This window comes from Coturnix japonica, chromosome 2, assembly GCF_054131305.1.
Source record: "Coturnix japonica strain WE chromosome 2, WE-NBRP24, whole genome shotgun sequence".
Taxonomy (NCBI): domain Eukaryota; kingdom Metazoa; phylum Chordata; class Aves; order Galliformes; family Phasianidae; genus Coturnix; species Coturnix japonica.
This window is the reverse complement of record NC_140664.1, coordinates 111,900,458-111,922,085: the sequence shown is the minus strand read 5'-3', so window position 1 is coordinate 111,922,085 and position 21,628 is coordinate 111,900,458. Positions and strand designations below refer to the sequence as shown.

Here is a 21,628-nt window from a genome sequence, read left to right as displayed (position 1 = left end):
CTTGAGGCTGTGCAATTTAATTTTCATACTGCATTCAGTTATCTGTCCCTTTAAAAGGCTGAAAAATGTTGTAATGCATGCTTCTGAAAAGAAAATGAAAAGAACTGGCTTGAACATATGAACTTGATACTCCTTCCTCTCAGAATTTTGCAATTTATTTGAGCTAAATGCTTAATTGCTACAGAGTAGTTTGTTTAGTTTGCTTGAAGGCTGTTTTCCTGAAAGTTGTGTAATTTTTAAACTCTTCTGCTTTGATCCATGACAACAAGGAAAACTGTGGTAAAACATTTTAGGACACAATCAAGGTAGCAGCTTTTGCTCAAATTAGCAGCAAACAGCAGCCATAAATGTGTATCATGGTGATAATTTCAGCCTAATTGTTAACTTTAAAAGCTTATCAGCAGGCCAAGGACTACATTAGCTGTTTGATATAAGGCACCTGCAATACAAACATATGTATATAAAAATTGACTTTCTGTGTTTTCATAAAAGCATTTGACTCAAGGTTATCTGATGTTTTAGGTAATGGTGAATGTGAAGCTGGTAAATGTAAATGCTTTGCTGATTGGGAAGGTGACCGTTGCGAGTGTTCATTACAATCAGCAAAGCAGTGCCTGAATTCCAAGGGCCAGATTTGCAGTGGAAGAGGAAACTGTGTATGTGGAAAATGTGAGTGCACTGACCCAAGAAGCTTTGGCCGTTTGTGTGAATTCTGCCCTGCTTGTAACAAAGCCTGTGAAGAAAACTGGTAGGTTACTTGTGCCACACTTCATGTTTAACTCTGTAGTGTTGAAGCAAGGAGAAATATTTCTTCTTGGCTATGTATACTATGTGCTATTTTCCTTAGATGTTTAGATTATAGGAAACTTGAAACATTTCCTACCCAAGGCTTTTTTCTATGTAGTAGGGTTTTCCTGCTCACAAAACAGCTGAATGTCCACATCTGTGCTCACCAGTATTTCTGCTTTGGGAAGTCATAGGTGATATGTAGTATGAGTATGGCTTTTTTCATATATACTAAGGGACAGTTATTCATATAAAATGTTCTGAGTGGAGAACAGAGTCTATAGTTTTGGGATTTTAGAAATGGACACTAGATCCTGCTCTTAAGTGCCACTAAGTCCAGTAATATTTCCTGAATTTCTCTCCACGCTCTCCTTGTGCCTACAGTCTGAAGGGAGGAGGAGTGAACAAGAGCAGTACCCATGCACTGTCACTGTGTTTTTTAAGGTAGAGTGAGTGAAACCTTGTCCTTGGGCATGGTTTTTCTGGCCCTCCTGAAAAATTACACAAATATCGTCTCACATCCCAATTTGTACAGCATGGTGACAGAACAGCCTTTAGTTGGGGAGGGAAATGCAGTAGAAACAGAAATGTTGATTATTTGTACTCATTTGAAATATAGCTCGTGGTAAATGCACAGGGGAGACAAGTTGGACTGTATCTGGAAAGGTGACTGCTAATAGATTCGCCAGATAAAATGAAGTTAGCCTTGCTGGCTTAGACTAATTCATTAGACTAATTCAGTATCACTGTGAAATGTGTGCCTCTAATACATTCAGAAAATGGCATACATTCATTTGAAAAAGAATCAAGGCTTTTCCGCTATCGCCTGAGATGTCCATCCTCTTGCAAAGCTATAAAGTGAAATTAGTGAGGCTGCCATGCTGTCTCCCACCTTGCTGATGATCTGTATAAGCTGCCCAGCACTGAGAACTTACATGTTTTTTCCTAACAAAGCATCAAAAAAGTTCTTGACAATCACAGCATATTTTCCAATGATAGACAAGGAAGACTAAGAATGAACAGGAGGCTGACAGTGGAAGAGATGGTGCAAGACCCCTGAGGAACACATCTGAGAATGCAAAACAGGGGCCGGATGAAGGGGGCTTGAAACCAAACAGATGTTCTACTTACTAATTCTGAGTGGTCAGCCTTGAGAAGTGTCACAGGGATAAAATGCTGAGGAAGGCATCTCATTTCAGAAAAAATAAATAAATGTCGCAATGTTTTTACTAACAACAGAAAAACATAATACGTCAGCTTGTTGATAGAATCTCTGTAAGGAGAGAGCAGAGAAAAACAGAATGATTTAATTACATTTCTCTTACAGGAATTGTGTTCAGTGCCATCATTCTAACAATGCATCTCAAGCTAAACTTGACCAGTGTAAAACCTCATGTGCTTACTTATTGCATTATGTTGACCAAACTTCAGGTATGTAGTATTTTCTAGATAATTTTGGTGAGAGTTGAAAATCTGTCCAGATTAATGTTAGAAAACATCACTGTTACCATGCCTTTCAGAAGTATGTCAGTATTATTACAATAAGAAAGAAGGAAAGCGGGAAAAAAGAAATTACTCCTAGCTTCAGGGAAAGTAAAAGATAAATAGTGACAGGAAATGTAATTGGCAAGCATTGCTAAATAGATTTCCCATTTCCTTGAGAAATCACATCTAATAATAATGAATCCTGCCTGAGCCATGCTTGAAGAAATATTTGTAAAAGTCCATTATGACGTTTGCATGTTTTATTACATTGGATATGTTTACATTATTTGACATTACCAGAAGTGAAGAAGGATGAGATAGAATGCTTACTTCACCATCAGTAATGTTTAAATACTCCCTGCAAGTTAAAAAATGTTGTAGTTTTGGGGGTCTTGGAAGAATAAAATACTTTTTAATAAAATATTATTAAGCTTAATTAGTCCACACTGCATCAAAAATGGACTTAGATTGTTACCTTATGTCTTGTCACATTTCTGTATGTCTTTTTCCCTGGAAGATTTTTCTGAATGGGAAAACTAGTTAAGAATACATTTCTCATGGTGTTTTTAATTAGAAGAAAGCCTACAGTGTGAGATCATTGGTCAGTGAGGGCAATAGTACACAAGCAATAAAGAAACTACATTTTCTTTCATATTTCGCCAGTGAACTGTGCTGTAATCTCATGAAAATCAAACTATGTTGTACCTGAACGTCACTAACAAGTCATCTTCTCAGTTTCAGCTATAAACTCATTGGTTTGCAGAGAATTCATGGTCACTAGCACAGCGAAGCCTTAGACTACTCCTGTAGATTAAAGGGATAATATTTGAGCATTTTTCTATGCTTGGTCTTAATCAGTTCATGATCTTCTTTGCTTTAGAAGACTGTTTACGGCAACACAAGCTACTTTCCTTTAATGTTTATCAGGCTTGTGTTGCCTTTATGCTCCATTAAGATGCAGTGGTAAATGTAAATATAAATGTGCTTTAGGAATGTGCTTATTCTGCATGTAAAGCTTTACACTTTTGTTTTCCTTTCCTTGCAGAATGTTTTTCTGGACGAAGCTACTTTAGAGTGTTTTCCATAATCTTTATAGTTACGTTTCTGATTGGGTTGCTTGTTGTACTTATCATCAGGCAGATAATTCTGCAGGGAAATAGCAATAAAGTTAAATCTTCGGCTGATTACAGAGTCTCTGCATCAAAGAAGGTAATTGATTTCAGAGCCATCGTATTCGGTAATTTATTTCTTGCACATAAAAGTTAGCTAATTGTTGATAAAAATTGTATCTTCTCCTTCAAGGAAAAGATGTTTTTGCCTACTGTTTGTACAAGAACAGTAACATACAGACGTGACAAACCAGAGGAAATAAATATCGACATCAGCAAGTTGCGATTAAATGAAACTTTCAAGTGTGAATTCTGAAGACAGTGTCTTTTCTGCAAATGTCTGTTTCCACCATTCTTTTTAGAAGTTACCACTCTGTCAGAATCTCGACTGTTGCTGTTTGTGTCATGCATTTTGTTGGATACTGTAACAACGTGACATGTAAGCATATTCACATAAGGTGACTATGTCTGAAACTATAGCTGCTGTATTTTTATTTTTTTATTTTATTTTATTTTATTTTATTTTAAAGAAAATGTGCGTTACTACTGTTCAGGAACATTAGTGTTGATGTAGCACTTTAATGTATTCTAATTTATTTAGTTCTGGCATAGAATGTAGATACGAACAGATCTGACAAAGCACTGATCTCGCTCTATTTTTAGCTAGTACTGATGTGCTCTGTGGGAATGGACAAAAACTGTGACTGAATTATTAACATTGCTGTATATTATAGCAATAGGTGAAACTATTCGAATGCTCTTAAAATAGAGTAAATGGTACTTTTATAGTTCTCTCAGTTGACTAAATTCCACTGATTTGTCTGCTTTAGTCTCTTAGCTTTTCCTCATTGCTTAATAAAAATGACTGGATTAAACAAGTGCTTAGTTACCAGTGTGTGTGTGTAGGTACGCACACATACAGATGCACACAGACAAATATATATGTAGGTTTTTTCGTGTGTGTGTCATGTCACCTAAAGATAATTTATATTTGACAAGTACTTTTTAGCTTTTTTTGCTTTTTTCATCATAAAACTTTTATGTGAATATTAAGATATTCAAAAAACTGCATGGCTACAGAAAATGAGTTCCTCTGTCCACCAGCACCACATGCATTGTAACCACTGCCTGCTGACTGTGCCTTTGGAGTCAGCAGCATCAGCTCCAATTCGATAAACTACACCAGAGATGTCTTTGGTCTGCAAGCTACATGTACTTTTGCCAAGTAAGGTCTTGTTCCTTTTGTATGTCAGACATAAGTCTGATGTTACACACTCACTCTTTTTTCTTCGTAAATTAGTTGACAGGATTCGTTTTTCTCATTTTGTACTTTACTGCTTTAATTTTTGTTTCTGTGCATTGAGAAATGTGTCCGGCTTGATGTGACAAAGAATCTGCAGTTTGAAGAAGTGGAGGAACATACTAACTGACTTCATAATTGTAGGACCAAATTCTGCCTTCAGTAATGGACAAAACTCTTGTAAACACAACGGGACCAATATAAGCTCACATGAAAACAGAATTTGAGCTAGAATTTCAAGCAGAAACATTTTTTCACCCTTTTAACTCCTTGTGATGGTAGAGAGCAGATTATTGCTGTGCACTAATAGGCAGAGTCAACCTGAACCACTGTTTTCAGGGGGATTATGATTAAAAACCTGTTAAGGTTTACTTATCATTGTTCTTGTCACACGGTTTTTGAGTAGGCAAAAAAGTATCTGACCATCTTTTTCTCTTAGAAAAACAAAACAAAGAAAAAAAGCCTCACAAGAGAATACCTGCCTGTATAACAAATGCTATGATGGGCTGCCTTGTATAGTGGTTGGTGACCCTGCACATAGCAGGGAGGTTGAAATTGGATGATCATTGTGGTCCCTTTCAACCCAGGCCATTCCACAATTCTGTGATTCTATTATATAATTGTTTTTGAACAGAAAAGATTCACCAAAATGTGTTTCTCCTAACAGCCCATAAGCCACTTTCTGAAGTGACAGGTATTGGTTTTTGTCTCTAGAATTAATTTTTTCACTGCTAGAGGAAGCTAAATTTAGATGGAGGGCAAAGGAGCTGGTGTGGAAGAAAGATATAATCTGTACCACCTATCATCCAGACACATCCTATTGCTGCCACTTTTCTCCTGTAGCACTTTGTTGTCATTGCAGTGCTGCCTGTGCAGGAGTGCAGACAGTATGTCTTTATCAGACACCTGCCTGAATGTGTGATATGCTCTGTTCACACAGCAGGCTTTCAGGACAAAGTCTTAAGTTAAAAAAATAAATAAAAAAGGAAAGGAAGAAAGAAAAAGAAGCGTTTTATAAAAAGGTTTTTCTTGCATCTTGCTCAGTGCTTCGCTGTATTGTAGAGGGATCTGGTGAAAAAAGAATAAGCTGTTGCTAATGTGACAGGTCAAGGCTTTTAGAAGGCCCATGGGGAGCCTACATAGAGCAGGATCCTTGGGAGGAGGCTTTGTTTCTGAGGATGGAATCTATCCATGAGAAACTCTGGCTTTACTCAGTGCTTGTTTCCTTCTGCCTTTGACCATGTTTTTCAGAAGAGCTGCTGCAGGAGATGAATAGACCAACAAAAGCCTCACTATTTAGGGAGCTGTGTTCCCTCAGCACATGACCTTAAATGAGAAAGCAGCCTGTAATTCACAAGGAATTTCCTCAGCAGTCACAGAAGGCCTGTGCTTCCTATAGCGCTTATTATGGGAGATATCACAAAGAAATTAGTTCAGATTAATTTTCAAAGTACTGTGCATCAAAGATGCTTGTAAAAATACAGGGAAAATATCTAGCCTCAGTGTAGTATATTTCAAACTTCTGAATAAAGTGGAATATTTTGAAATATACTAGGCTGCTTGAAAAAAATGGAAAGAAGGTCAGATAATTTGACTACATACCTATACCTAATAGTATGCTTACAGATACTATGGCACTTCATTGCTGATTTGCAGCATTTATTCTAGATTTTCTCCTAGAAACAGAGGATCTTCCATACCCTTCGCAGCAGATTTGTACATGTTAGAAAATGTCAGTTCTAATCCCACATTATTTTTACCTTCGGTTTATTAACTACGTAACATTGCAGAAATGGCACATTCATACAACTAAAACACATACATCTTCAGATTTGTTTTTGGAGGCCCTGGGAGAGATTAAAAGAATGCTATGCACTGATTATTTCCAAGCATCATGAGCAAGTTAATAACACCACTACAGATGGTGTGTGGGAAAATAGCTGTTTCATCCAGAAAACGTGCACATGGTATGTGAGAAATTTTCATTGTGACTGGCTGAAATTCCCTAATGTTCACAAACAATGTTTCAAGTGGACCTTAAAAAGGAAGGACAGCTGTGTAGGCATAGTTTACACTTTAGCTACTATAACTAACTGGACTTATTTTTTCCTTTCTATGATGTCATGAAAACCTACTATGTAAAGTATTCTTCAGACCGTGGTGGAAAAAAAATATTTTCCCAGTCTGATCATACATTTTTTTTCTGCTTAGTGTGCATACTTAAATGCACGTGCAGCATAAACTGTGGGAGTGAACATGTGAAGCAGTTTCAAGCAACCCTTACTCCTGGTGGTGGCCATAAGGGACAGCAATGCCCAGGACAGAAGGGTGTAGGGAATGCCTTTGCAGTAGGTATCCCAAGCAGACCCAATGCAACCCGCTGTTCCTCATGGCAGCTCAACAGAGATTGTGCTCTGGGACCATATTTCTCCACCTGGAAGGGCAGGAAGCCTTGTCACTTTGAAGATGCATGATGTGCAGTCTGCCGTTATCAACACTGCAGCCTGTTTGCATCTTTATTCATCAAACACTGCTTGCATAAAACCTAATGAGGTACTGTAAATCTGGGTGCTGCAGCCCTCCTTGATAGAAAGCAAGCCTTCTGCAAAGTCCTTGGGCATCTGTCCATCAGCTTCTCCCCAGCCCCAGGACCTGCATTGCCAGATTTCAGTGATGTTTTCAGTACACAGGAAGGGTGCTTCTCATAAGGGTGCTGTGTGGCATTTACTCTGCTCTGTGGATGAACTATGATGCCAGTGTTCTTGCTCTCCCTTTGAAACAGAGGTGCAAGATCTATTTGGTAAACAGAAGTGGAGCAGTATTAAGAATGACACTACTTTGCTATGGTAATCTTGATACTTCTCGATGCACAGATGTCTCATTGGTATTACAGAGAACAGAAATTCATGGAGAGAACAAAAAAGGTTAGAGGTAGCGAATGTGAGTGTTTTTGTATAGTGAGCCAAATCAGTGGGATTTCACTGAGTACAAGCCAGCTCAGAATGGTTGGTCATTCTGGGAAAAATAAAATAAAAATAAAATAAAAATAAAATAAAAAAGACCCCAGAAAATTAATAGATTCTTAAGTTTTAGAAATGCTGCTCTTTGTTGACTTTTCTGCTTATTAAAAAATAGTTCTAAATCAGACTTTTGTTTGAACAACAGCTCAGATCCTAACTTTTCATCATGATACATGTGTTGTGTTCGAGTTGTTTGTATTTTGAAAGGCGAGGCTGAAAGATGAAAGATTCATTTAGGAAGACATTTGTTTTAGAAGAATTCACTGTGCTAACATCTTCACTTTTACCTACTACTGCTTCAAAGTGTCTTATTTAGCAATGATGTGACAATGATTAATAATACTACAGTTTTATACTTTCTATTTAACATGTGCTACCTTTTGTAAAAAAATTACATACAGATGAATAATGTTTCCCTAGATTTTATGCATAGAGAATGTTAGGGAAGATGGTTTAATTATATCTGTAACTTCCTACTGTCCCTCTTCCATTTTAAATGATACTTTTAAATCACTACTTTTGTTTGTCTGAAAATATACTGAATATTTTATTATTTAAAATAGTATCCTTTTATAGCTATTGATTAAATTCAGTTGACTACTAACTTCCATTTTGATATTTATTAATGAGTTGACACTGTAGTATATTGAGATGTTTATTTTTCTATCAGAGCTGTAACAAGTATGACATAGCATTATTTTAATGCAACATCATTGTACTTGCTCTCTAAAAAAATAAAATCAGTATTTAATCTGTATGGAATTTTCATATTTTTAATGCCTAGGATATCTCCGGTAAGTTAAGGAAGAGACGCTCCCTTCTTTTTTAAGAAGTAACATGTTTTCATCAAGGTGTGCAAATATGTCTATAAAGAGGATATGATTATATTGTTTTTCAAATGGTACAATACCATGTCAGGAGAATTCAAGCTAAATAAAAAGAATACTCGGTTTTTCAGATGTAGCCAAACAGATAAACATGCGTTCAGGATGGGGACAAGAAGATACTTCCTACAAAAAAATAATCTATCTATTAATAGGTGGTTACAGTATCCTGCTTTGCTCTGCTTTGGTAGCAGAGGAGCTCCTGTCCTGCATATGGGTCAGTTTCTTGCAGATGTGTTGTCTATGCCCCTCACTGCAGACCCGTGTTGCTTTATGAGGTCTGGCAAAAACACACTTCAGTAGGTTGGGACACCTCTGTTCTCCTGCGGAGTTGGTAATAGAGTAAGCTCTGCGTAACACCATCACATTTCTCATGGAAATCACTGGTAAACTGATGGGCTTCTCCCACATGAAGAAGATTCATGTTCCTAGGAAGATCCAGGTTTTTCTCTGGGGGTAAGAAAGAGGTAGAATCAAATGATGGCTGATACAGATCCAGTCACTAATCCATGCAGTGTCCAGGCCTTAACAATACACTAGAAAAAATACAATAGAAAAATAACAACAACAACGAAAACTGGGAAAAGATGTACAGCAAACCTAGAAAGAAAAACATTAATCACAATGGCAATGTGGGCATCTTTGTTGCTTTTCCTGACAAGGCAAGGAAGGCAAACCCATTTTAAGCCTGATGAGGCAGAGGCAGAGGAATTTCCTTTTGCAGAGGCAGAAGATACGTAAGCATTCACTAACATACAGAGCAGGCACATGCAACCACTCCCACAGAGAAAAACACATTTTCCACAACAGCTCTTTATGGAGAGAATGTTAATGTTGTCAGCACCTCTGAGTAAACATCCTGGATCAGACACACAGCTCAAGCATCTTGAGCTACAGACACAGGGTTGCTTTTTGCTGCTTAATTTAAAATCTCAAAGTCAGTGGTAACACTAATCCTAAATCTCTGACAGACTGGCACCAAGTCTATGCCTACTCTCTACGTTGTCGAATGATGGTAAGTGATCTGTATGAAGCCTTCCATCCTTCCTGTGTCCTGAAATCCTGAAAACATGCCTAGACACCTTAAAATTTGCAGGAGGCAGTAGGGGTTTGACACTGGCAGCATCAAATTTAGCCAGTTTTCATTTGTGCCCATGAAGTTGTTGGTGAGGGCACAAGGATGCTCTAATTTGACTGACTATAATGTAATGCAACTGCTATTTTGTTGCAGATACCATTGACCAGAAAAAGGCTTGCTGCTCCAGCTCTCCAAAGAGGAATGAAACCTAAGTTACAGCCTCTAAAGCCGGAGGAGGAAAAAGATCCTTCTTTCAGCCACTTTTTTGACACCAGTCATGTACGTGCACGCTATTACACAATTTGTCTCCCTGCATGATTCCTATTCTGGCGGGTGACCTGATACACAGAGAAAATGGAGGGGACAATTAGGGGCTGCTGCATGTAAGTTATCTGCTCAGCACAGTGGTTTGAGCAAGGATCTGAATACGTGTGATGACAGCCAGAAGTCAATTGTTAGAATAACAAATAAAAGCTTTGTTAACAGGCTGGTTTTAACTAGTTAGAAGTTAATCGGAGAAATGGTTGGTTTGTTTTCCTTCCAGGTCTACAACAAAGAGAAGAACTTTGGAAACACACTCCTGCTACCCTGGGCTTGAAACCAAGTAGTTTAAATTTATTGTATGAATTAAACAGAAAATCTAGTTTTACAGAAACCTGAATGGTCTGGAGCTGTGTCTGGGGCACAGGTATCCGCATTGCAGTTCATGGGCTTGACGCTTCTGCTTGGGAGTCCTGTGTTCATCCAAATTCTGCCTGTTCTGAATTTACATTACCTAGGCATAGGCTGCAAGTCTGATTTATCAGTACTAGTGGCCCAGCATTATCATCTCCCGGCCCTCTATTCAAGGAAATAGTGGTGGGTGGCAGAAAGCAACGTTCCTTCTTGCAAATCGTTAATCATCTGCTGAGCCCAAGAATAATATGGCCTCTAGCTGTTTTCTTGGCCTCGAACTCAATGATTAATGAAGGACAGTTACTGTTTAATAAGATGATGTGCGTGCAAGCTGATAAAACTAAACGATTAACCAAGAAACATAACATTGCCAAGTGACATCACATTATGCTTATTGAAATCAGGGCATATGATGTACTTCTTCCAGCTTCACAGCTTGCCAAGTTCCCTTCTTGAGCCCCTAACCAACATTTCATCCTAAGCCTCTTTATGCCTCAGCAATCTGGAGAGCCCAGGACCTGTTCCTGACTGGGATTCCCGTGCTTCCCAAACTACTCATAGTTCCTGTTCTTCTTCACGTCCTCTTCTTATTTATTAGTCTTTCACCAGATCCTTAAAGTATGTAATTTAGCTGCAATGAAAATTAGACAAATCAATGGACAATTTTATGTGGGATTTCTAGACAACACTTGCTTTACTCTGCTTTTGACAAAATAGAACTTTTAAAGAATTCTACAGGTTAATCCTGGTGCTCTCTACAGCTTTTGGTTGTCTTCTTTCCTTCAGTCATTCTGCATTTGTGCCTGGGTTCCTGTGCAAAGAAAAAGAAAAAAATAAAAATTTAAAAAAAAAAAAAATCAAGAAAAAAGAAAAAAGCCAGCAAAAATAAGTCCTTCCCAGATTTCCCTTAAAACTGTGCCATCTGAAATTATGCTTTCCTTGAAAATCAGAGGCACTGAATCAGAAGGCTTCATCAGTGAACAGCTCGTTTATCTTCAGAAGAACGTGTTTTGTTTTTTTTTTTTGTCTTTGAGCAGACAGGAGTGAGTCCAACTCTGTAAAGCAAAGCTAAACAGAGCACCTCCCAGCCTGGTCAGATGTGGTCATATTCCTCTTCTTTCCAGTGTTAAAAGTCAGATCTGATCACTCATTTTAAGTGCCATCATTCTTTGTATTTTTTTTCATGTATTTCTTTATGTCTGCATATTCCATCCAAAGTAACTTTTCTTCAGTATCAAGAAATCCATCTCTGTATAACCTGTTAGACCAGACAGTATAGATTTATATACTAATATCTACTACATATCCAGATAGAGTCTCACAAACATGTTTTTCAAATGGGATTCCTCCCAAACTTTCTCCTGCATAGGAGGATCTTCCCTTAAGATTTCCTATACTTATCCAAGTTTTTCTTGGTGGCTATGCTGCTATCACGTTGAAATCATGACTTGAAGTGTTCCCCAGTATTCATCTCCTTGAGCCTTTGCACTTTCCTGTTTACCTTTTTTAGCTGCTGTCTCGCACATTGCACCTAAATTGTGGAAGACAAACTCCGCGTCCTGCACAGTGGATTCTTGGGTCATAGTCATGATTTTATAAATAAGAAAAAATATATTTCTTTACCTGGTTTATTTTTTGTTACTGTGAGTCTGGTGTCTTGGTTTCAAACAAGAAAAGAATAAAAAAAAAGAGAACGGAAAGATAACATGTCTGATGAATTTTCAAACAAAAAAAAAAATAAATCTAAAAACTTGGTAACTTCCAGGACCTGTTTGGTAAGGCAAAAGGCAAAACGTAAGAAGCTTATTTGAGCTGATGTTCCCTCCTGGATCACAAAGAGTTTATCCAAGCAACTCTAGTATTTTTACATTTTCTTTATACTCTTTTCACTCACTGAAAAATTAGCTGGTATTTGAACTACCTGAAAACAATGCCATGTAAAAGTCACTGTACTGTCCAGGAATTTTGCTCACTGAGTTAACTGGCATTTCTTCCAGTGCGTTCATGAAAAATGTACTCAAACTTTGTTATTTTATGAAAGAAAGTTTATCAAATTACTGTCAACGTAACTCGGTATCTTGAAGAAAAGTGTGTTACTGAGTGTAATTGCTATCATTTACACTATTTGATACATTTGGTGACCTAGTTCAGATGGAATTCATGTACTTTTATCTTGACAGATTTTACTCCTTCCTTGGTTATGGCCCAGTTACTACTGCTTCTTTAGGCCAACAAAGGTGCTTGCCAACAATGTGAAGTCTGCACTATCCTTTTGAACTACTGAGATAAGGAAGCTATTTTTCTTGAGCAAGCTCTGGCAAAGATATTAGAATTTGGGTATGCTTGCAACACCTGTATTATTGCAGTTTTACCTGATTTAAAATTTATAGAGAAACTGCAGTAGTGTAGCTACTCCTGAAGTTCAGCAAACCTGAAATTAGTTCACTTTCCTCTAGGTCAGCTATCCCACCATGACAGCCGTATGCACAGATGATAGCTACTCCACAGGGGAAATGCTGATAATTCTTCCTCTCTCATGAGAAAAAAAAAAAAAAAAGAAGAAGAAGAAGAAAAAAAAAAAACGGAAAAAAAAAAAATAATAATAAAACTTATAGTGTTTTTTCTTCCTTTCATCCTTCTGAATAGCCACAAGAGCAACTCCTAAAGCAGGCCCTTCTGCCATTTTTCTTCCACTAGCATCTCTAAGCACATGTGCAAAATAAAAGGCATAAAAACACAGTTACTGATTTTTCCCACTCCTGTCTCTCTACTAGAACAAAAAAACAAACAATCTTGTCAAGCTATTTACTTCCAGATTCATATTTACTTCATGCTAGAACCAACCCTACAGGAACAAGGCATCTTGCCCCTGGCCTCTGGCTTTATACCTGTGTCTGGGTGGCCTCCTCCCACACATCCCACCTCAAATTCTTCCCAGATGGGTTATTGTCCTTGAATGCTCCTGCTTGATTAGCTTATTAATGTCTTGTCTCTATACAGAGGATTCTAGAAAAGGGAAGATTTTGTAAAGGGGATATTGAATTAGTCCTGTAATCTACAGAGTTATGTGAAGGATGTGGAAACAAATATTTATTTAATGAGACAATAAAATTTATAACTGAACAAACCATGAAACATATTATTTCTTTAATAGATCTATATCTTCTGCAGCTACAACTTCATTTTAGATTTTCTGCCTTCTGTCTAGTCTACAGCTCCCATAGCAAGGAAGATACCCACAGCATTCCAACAGTTGCTCAGGAAATCTGCTACCTACCTGTTGCTTCACAACACATGTTTCTTCAGTGTCTGAGCCTGGTTTCCTGTGAATTATTTCATCCTTCTTTGATCTCTGTACCTTCCTACCTTTGAAGTTCTGAAAAAGTATTTTTTGGAGGGAAAAAAAAAAACAAACAGCTTTTTTGATGATAGGGTAACTTAGAGCCTAGAAATCTGAGGAGGTCTCAAAGTTATGCATCAGAGTTATGGCAGTATGATGAAGTCACACATATGATGTAGCTTTTATATGTAGTTGCTGGACTGTGCTGCTGTCAGTAATGTCCTCTGCTATAGTGACTATTACCTTTAAGATGACCCTCTGGGGTGGGAAATCATTATTTTGCCCCTAAGCTTTGTTCAAAATCTAAAGTTCTGAACTTAAAATTTTTGGCAGAGATTCCTTCTGGCACAGCAGAGACCTAAATGCACTCCTACATTTGCTGAATCCCACAAAATGGAAAATTTAAACATATAAAAAGACTATTGGGATAGCTCTGAAAGTAAGACAGAAATCTATTAAGATATTTTCCACAGGATGAATCTCTAAGGTTTTTCCACATGGGGTGAATATTTGGATTAAGGTGGACATCTTGAGAGGATGGAAAAATGGACCAACAGGAATCTCAGAAAGGATGCATGCCAAGTTCTGCACCTGGGGCCAGCTGACCCCTTGCTGTGATCCAGGCTCGGGTCTGCCTGGTGGGTGAGCAGATCTGCTGGAAAGTGACTGGGATTCCTGGTGGATACAAGATGAAAGTTAGACAGTTGTGAGCCAGTGCATCCTAGGCTGTACTAACACGAGTGTAGTTAGTAAAAAGATGGAGGCCATTGTCTGTACTGACACTTGTCAGATGAAATCTAGATAGTGCATCCAATTTGGGGGCCTCAAGTCAGTAAAGACTGATAACATGGAGCAAGTTCAGTGGAGGGCCACCAAGATAGTTGGGACTTATCACTTGCTTATCAAGGAGAGGCTGAAGGAGCTGGACTCTCTCAGAGGAGAGGCTTCAGGGGGCTGAAAAGTAGTCTACCAGAGCCTATGGGGTGGTTATCCAAGAAGGCATTCAGGCTTTCCTCAGTGGTGAGACAATGGACATAAATTGAAATTGAAATGGAAAAATGTTCATTCTGAGGGTGAATAAGCACCAGAAAAAGGTTGCTCAGAAAGGCTCCAGTTCCCATCTCCTTCAGTGCATTCAAAATCCAGGTGGACAATGTTCTGTGAAATCCAAAGCAATAAAGTGTTGATCCTCCTTTGAGCAAGAGTTTGGATTTGATACCTTGCAGGATCCCTTCTAACCTGAATAGGTCTGTGAGTGGTAAGTGTGGAGCCTGGTCATTTCTCAAAAAATACATTGTCTTTATTTCCCTACTACCTGCATTTAACTCAAGAGGCCTTCAGTATGCAAGTGAAAAATGACACTGGTAGCAATCATTTACTAACAATCTGTTGGAAATGAAAAACTGCCATTTCCAAATTCCTTTACAAAGCAGACAGATCTTCTTCATCGATAAAAACAACTATATAAGGAAATTCAGTACAGTGAAATTTATAGCATACATTGATTTATGAATGCATATTTCCCATCTGTCCATGCAAGTGTTTTGTCATCTAAAGCAAATGACCACATACCCTCTCTGAGGCATCTACAAATCCCCTTAGCTTCAGTGGGAGCAGCATATACATAGATGAAGGCGTGTATTGGCTCATTGTCAGTATCATCCTAAAAGCTTTTATCTTGCATTTTTTTTCTCCTTAAAGTATTTATATTTCTCCCCTCCCAAGGTTCTGATTAATTCCTGTTGTTGCAGTTATAGAGTTCATCTACATTAGCAGGAAGATCTCTGAAGTCTAATTAAATTTATTGAGAAAGTCCATGGGTAATTTGAAATACAAAAACACGAGATCACTTCAGGCCAAAAGTGTCACGCAGTAATATTAGACCAAATATTATGCAACTTTTCTGAATTTCATGCTCTCTTCCCACTCATGAATTGGGTTCAAAAAGCTTATGGAATTTATATTACATATCAGAGAAGTTCCAAATGTTCCTTATATAATTTATATTCATATTTCCTATGGAAAATGTCCTTTCTCACAATCTTCCCCTGTTAAGCTAAAGTTTGTCCATCACATCAGGCTAATCACTTATGTCCACAAAACTGCAGAACAGAACTTGATTCACCGTCATTCAGAATTACTGTTCAGGCAATTTTTATTTCATAAGGAATTTAAAGGGGATTTAAAGAACATGCATGAGAAACATTGCAACAGGCTGATGTCCACCATATGTCAGAAACAGACAGGAAAATATTCTATGTCATGTCATCACTGGCCAGAAGCAAGAACTGTCACAAGACATAAGAAAATAACAGCAGAGGTCAGAATATACTTAGGCCTTGCCTAGCTGGAGGCAGCTTCACAGACATGATCAGTCCTGTGACTTTCCCAAAGGCAGCCTTGAACATACCCAAGATCTGTTCTGATTCTGGTGCTCAAGTCCAGGTGTAGGAACTTGCTGTGAAGCCATCAGCACAAGGACAGCAAGGCCCAGTCAGGCATGTCCCAAAGTGCTACTTTCCCTGCTTGCTGAGCACTACCACATTCATCCCAAATCACCTCAGCTGCTCTGTGTGGCCTTTGACACCCTGCTGCACTTCAGGAGGAGATGCTGTGAACAAGGGCTTCCCTGAGTGAATAATAGCAAGGATTTAACTGGCAAGAATATGACTATGTAAGCTGAAATAATGGTGACACACCAATATAACAGCTGAGCAGAGGACAAGACATCAGCAAGTCCTTGGTCCTTGTCCCCTCTGCATTGTTCCTTCTGCCCTGACAGGAATGGGACTAGTCTGCCAGCAACCCCAGGGTTGTCTCCTCCCAAATTGTTACTTCCTGTGGAAGTTTCACATTGAGGCACTGAGAAGGCATGGCACCATTAAGACATCATGAGAACATAGCCCAGGGTTATAGGGTCACAAGCAGTTACTAACATGTACCAAACAGCCTAGGAAAAAACAGTTCAATTTTTGTACAAAATCCTTGAACCAACACAATAGAAACCATAAACTGGGTATGTGTGCTGCCCAAGGTCACACAGAAATCTCTTGCCTTTTTTTGCCTGGTTTGGTTTTCTTCTTCTTAGCTTCTATTCTACAGTGTTGCCCAAACTATTGTTATGCAGCAGTAACATTTTTCTTATTAAACTGGAGTCCTAAGGGTAAAATACTTCTCATAAATTTTTGAGGTGAAAACAACTTCATGGATAGATATAACCAAAGGAGAGAGAATTGAATCTTTAACTTCTGACTGGTAGTTTACAAAGAAAAAAACAAAAACAAGAACAAAAAACAAAAAACAGAGTTTGGCAAGGAAAAGTATGAGAAAGCTAAATCCACTGTCAAATATTTTATTACATTTCAGAATCAAATTGCAGGATCCAAGCTATTTAAATATTAAATAAATAAATAAGGCAATGTAACAACGTGATTCTATAAGCAAGGTTAAATGTAATATTGTTCATGGTAAATTTAGGAAGGTATTCTGATACTACAGCAGTGAAGGTGGACTGACTTCATACTGATTTCATAAGAAAAAGAAAGAACAGAAATAAAAACAACAACAACTTAGATATGTATGTATTCTGTTAATGTTTTTCTTTTCCTAACCAAAAAATAGGGTGATTGACAGTCTGAAATGAGGCTGCACTAATTTCTCAATCTGGTGACAATTTCTCATTTTATGTAGCAAAAATATAAAGAATGAGTCCAAAGTGAACTTTGATTTTTCATCTGAGCCTTCTCTGATAGTTAGAGATTGTTTTTAAACTTGTTTAATAAACCAAGAAAAAGGTTGAAATCCAAGATTAAGGCATAAGCTGAATATGTTCCAAAAATAGTTTGATTAACAATGGTTGTATTTCTATGGCTCTGGGAAAACATTATTTAAAGAAATAATAATTCTAAACCAAAGTAGAATCAATTATTTTTCCTTGAAATTCAAGGTATGTTACACCATGTATCTGCAGGAATTAGTTCTAGCAAAACAAAAGAGTTCCAATTAACTTGGAAATGTATAAACAGAATTGCTTTCAGTTACTTTGTGGGTTATAAGTATACAGAACCATATTATTAACTTACCATCTTACATTTTCCCACATTTTCAATCACAAATACAACAGCTTCATCTGAAGGAACTCAGTCACTTTGCAAAGAGAACTCAGTTACTTTTGCTCCTGGCTAATGGGTCAATGTGAATTTCCTGGGGAAAGTCCCCAAGTAAGAGAATTAGAGAGGTTACCAATGATCTACATCTTCATCACGATGTTGGCAAGCCATGTGCTTGCACTTCATGTTTGTTTGCTGTAATTAATACGGAAACAGAAAGAAATCTAAGGTTGCAGATGGTACTTGGAGATAGGATGTTATTTCTTAAATAAAAACTAATACTTTTTACTCTTATTTTCTTACCAGTTAATCCTGCAGTAATTTATGTACTAATCTGGGAACAATGAATACAAACCACTCCCGAATTCTTTGCATTTGCAAAGATTCTTTCATTTGCATTGTGTACTTTACGTCAGAGTAAGAAAAGAAGACAGGCAATATCTGCAGGAACTTCAATCAATAGCAGATTGCTTATGTCAATAACACTGTACTTTAGTCAGTGTTACAAGAAACTTGATTAATGTTGCGACCAAGAAAGGCAGTTACCTTAAGCACAGCTCATACTGTTTTCCTCTGCACTGCTTTGCTGTCCATGTCTGAAGAGCCTTTTGTTCTTCAGTCTAAGACATGTTTGCACAAAGTATGGATATTACAGTCCTACTATTTTGATACTGCAGGTAGTGCAAAAACAGTGTGCCCCCAAAAAAGTCTGTCTTTCCTCCTGGGATACTACTTGACTTGATTGAAGCGGGCACAAGTCTCTTATGTGCCCATAGAACAATATCGCTTCAGAGCAAAACATGAAATACACCAGCTTGCCAGTGGAGACACACCTATCAGTTTCCTATGTATGCTATATTCACATCCCACAAAACTATTACATCACTGAATTTCATGTGACAGATCAGCACACAAAGAAAAAAATTAACTCCCTCTGAGTGTATTGTTCAACACATCTATTTAATAACGTACTCCAGTTCTTAGCCCATAGTCATAGTCCCTTCCTTAGACAGCTGTAGAAGACCTGCAGTGCATTTGTTCTAGTGGACTCATGGCAGTGAAAGCTACATTCAGCTGTTACTTGTCCAACAGGTAATAGGGCTGATAGTTAAAGCAAAACTAACTATTAAAATGTTAAAAGCCAGATTAATCCAAGCATCCTTCTAATGTTACTCTAATGTAAATGCCATTTATAACACTGGCATTATGCCACAATGAATCAGGCCTCAAAACTATGTGTTGTGAACAGATGGTTGAAACCTAATATAAGGTTTAATTCACACAAAGGGTCTGTTGCTGTTTGTGGTTTTGTGGCATCGGTGAAGCTCTGAGAATAAATTAAAGCCTACAGTATGTTTATTCTATATGTTCTATTCTCTTGACAATTGCTTTGCATTCTCTATGAGAAATAAGCAGTAAAAGTGCAGAATGGAGGGCTTTTATCCTCATAGCTTTAATTTCAGAACATCCAGAAGATTTCTGATTTTATTTGTGGATTCAGTAGATTCTAGGAATGCCACATGTATCTATAACTAGGTTCAAAATTAGGTTATTTGTTAACCTTCAGGAGCAGCCCACAGCTGCTCACCATTGTGCTGCAGGCAAAGCAAGCCCCACACAAAACACCAGTGCCTCTCCAACATGTCATCATCCTGGTGATCCTTCTGAGATGCTGTGTATGAGACGAGTTGTCAATCTGGGAGCATCTAGGGACACTCCAGTGTGATGGGATAGGGCAGACAGGCAGAAAGACAGAGTATGAATAAAAGCCATCCAGCTAAACACTAAGCCTATGATGCTTTCCTCCCCACCTTCTGTAAAATGGCTCTTTTGTAAGCTGGCAGGTCTGGGGATCTCACCTCATGCAGGGCCATCAGTCCTGAGGCCATGACCAGTAGGGCCAGCTCAGAAGAAGCCCAGCCAAGATTGGGCACTGTGCCCAATGCTCCAGCATCATAGCCTCTATGCTTATGACAATGGTGCCATGTGGCTCAGATGCTGTTCTCTCTGCTCTTCTTCATCTCTATTTCAGCACTTAAGAGGAGAAAAAACTAGAACCCCTGACTTACTTTCCACAGGAGATCCAATTTGCACACTGCAGTTACCAGCAGTGCGCCAGGTCTCCTCATCTCTTTACAGAAAAACAAGTTCTTCCTTTGTGCTCATGCCTCGGGTGTGTGTAGGAGTCTTTGGTATTATTCAGTACGTGCATTTTTTTCAGTTTTATCCAGTGGTTTTAGGTCTCAAGGGTACTACTACTTTTCCTCATCAAGGGGATCCCTCCTCCATGCATGAGCTGGTCAGCTATTTGTACAAAAACTGTTTATTCCTCTGGTTTTGAATTATGCCTATTAAAGAATTTGCTTTGCTGCAAGAGCGGCGTCTCTGGGATTCAGTGCTGGCCCTGTGCCACTGTTTCCACATGCAAATGCTTGGAACCGCTCTCAGCATTTCCATCGTGGCTTTGGGCTTCTACAACCTTCATGGGTATCATTTATTTATGGGGGCTGCTCCAAAAGTAATGCCTCCTGTTTTATTACTTTGGCCCATGACATTAGAGGCAGATGGTGGTGGTAGGGTAGTAGAGATTGAACCTTTCTGCCATTATTCTGTTATGTCTTATTGCTCTGTGACAGACAGCAACACAAGAGCTGTCTGACAGAGTGGTGTCTGACATGGAAGTGTGTATGAAGCAAAGGTGTGGAATGGAACTGTTCCAGGCAGAAAAACAACAGGCACCCATGGTGCATCCCAAATGGCATTCATTGACACTTGCTGAATATTTCTAGAGACCAAATAGTGGGTGTTAGTACAGTGGTGAGTTATGCATTTCAGCAGTGATGACAATGTGATAGAGAAGCCATATTTCAAACAGCCATGCACAGCTGTCACACAATGAAATGAAGAGTGTCACGTTCAGTTCACCCATGCAAACCATCTAATGGAGGTGACTATGCTGTAAAATAGTGTTGTTGTGTTTTTTTTTTATCTAAGGATTTGTTCTATCATAGAGCATTATTGTGCTTTTTGTTATAGTTTCCAAGGAAATAAAAAGGAGGCATTACTTTCAGAGCCTCCTCTACTCCACACTGATGAGATCTCACCTGGACTGTGTCCAGATATGGAGTCCTCAGTACAGAAGGGATATGGATCTGTTGGATTGCACTCCCAGGAGGGCCACAAAAATGATCCAAGGGATGGAACACCTCTCCGACGAGAACAGGCTAAAAGAGATGAGTCTGTTCAGCCTGAAGAAGAGAAGGGCTCGAGGACACTAGAGTGCAGCCTTTCAGTATCTAAAAGGGGGATGTAAGAAAGAAGGGGACTGACTCTGTAGCAGCTTCTGTTGTGGCAGGACAATGGGAAATTGTTTCAACTAGAAGAGGGGAGCTGGTTGACAGATTGGCTGTATGATGCAGCGTATGCAGAGATCAGCAGGCTGGTGCCCCAACCAGCATCAGCCAGCTTTAGAAGGGGCAAGGGGACACCTCTATTTCTGGGTCTTGTCTACCAATGTACCATCTTGTTTCATGCAAAACTGTGACAAAAGTCTATGTTTAAGAACTGCAGTCTGTTGCGGTCATTCAGAAGTTACCAAAGGCAAGTGGACAGCTGAAAAACAATGTGATTGTGCAAATCTTTCCCCCTCTTTTGGGGGGTGGGGTTTTTTTGTTTGTTTTGGAGGGTTTTTTGGTTCTTGGTTTTGTTTTGTTTTTTGTTATATTTTTTTAAAACCAAAATAAAAGTTAAATCAGTAATTTGTAAGCTTTCTTCCTTGGTTGCTTTGGTAAAACAGTGGTGGCCACCCACATTGCAGCTGTCACTGGGTACATATCTGCCCA

The 21,628-nt window shown here is 38.5% G+C and overlaps 1 protein-coding gene and 1 long non-coding RNA gene across 6 annotated transcripts in view; one reads left to right on the top strand and one right to left on the bottom strand.

The window, feature by feature from the left end:
* ITGB8 (integrin subunit beta 8) overlaps positions 1-20,852 on the top strand; it is a 58,535-nt gene extending 37,683 nt beyond the window's left edge. For 2 of the 5 annotated variants that reach the window (XM_015853799.3, XM_015853795.3), the window contains exons 11-15: positions 523-748; positions 2,114-2,217; positions 3,317-3,480; positions 9,816-9,941; positions 10,207-10,317. In XM_015853799.3, coding sequence (XP_015709285.2) covers positions 523-748; positions 2,114-2,217; positions 3,317-3,480; positions 9,816-9,941; positions 10,207-10,260 — 674 coding nt within the window. In that variant the 3' untranslated portion in view covers positions 10,261-10,317. Of the gene's footprint in view, positions 1-522; positions 749-2,113; positions 2,218-3,316; positions 3,481-3,573; positions 8,458-9,815; positions 9,942-10,206; positions 10,318-20,822 lie in introns of those variants that run through there. The other 3 variants (XR_001553113.3, XM_085538508.1, XM_015853798.3) reach the window with 3 other exon arrangements.
* LOC116653036 (uncharacterized) lies at positions 10,998-17,836 on the bottom strand. The gene is made up of 2 exons (XR_004306422.2): positions 17,760-17,836; positions 10,998-11,148 (listed from the first exon to the last, which is right to left on the bottom strand). It is a non-coding gene; the product is annotated as an uncharacterized LOC116653036 (long non-coding RNA).
* Positions 20,853-21,628: the final 776 nt, after the last annotated feature.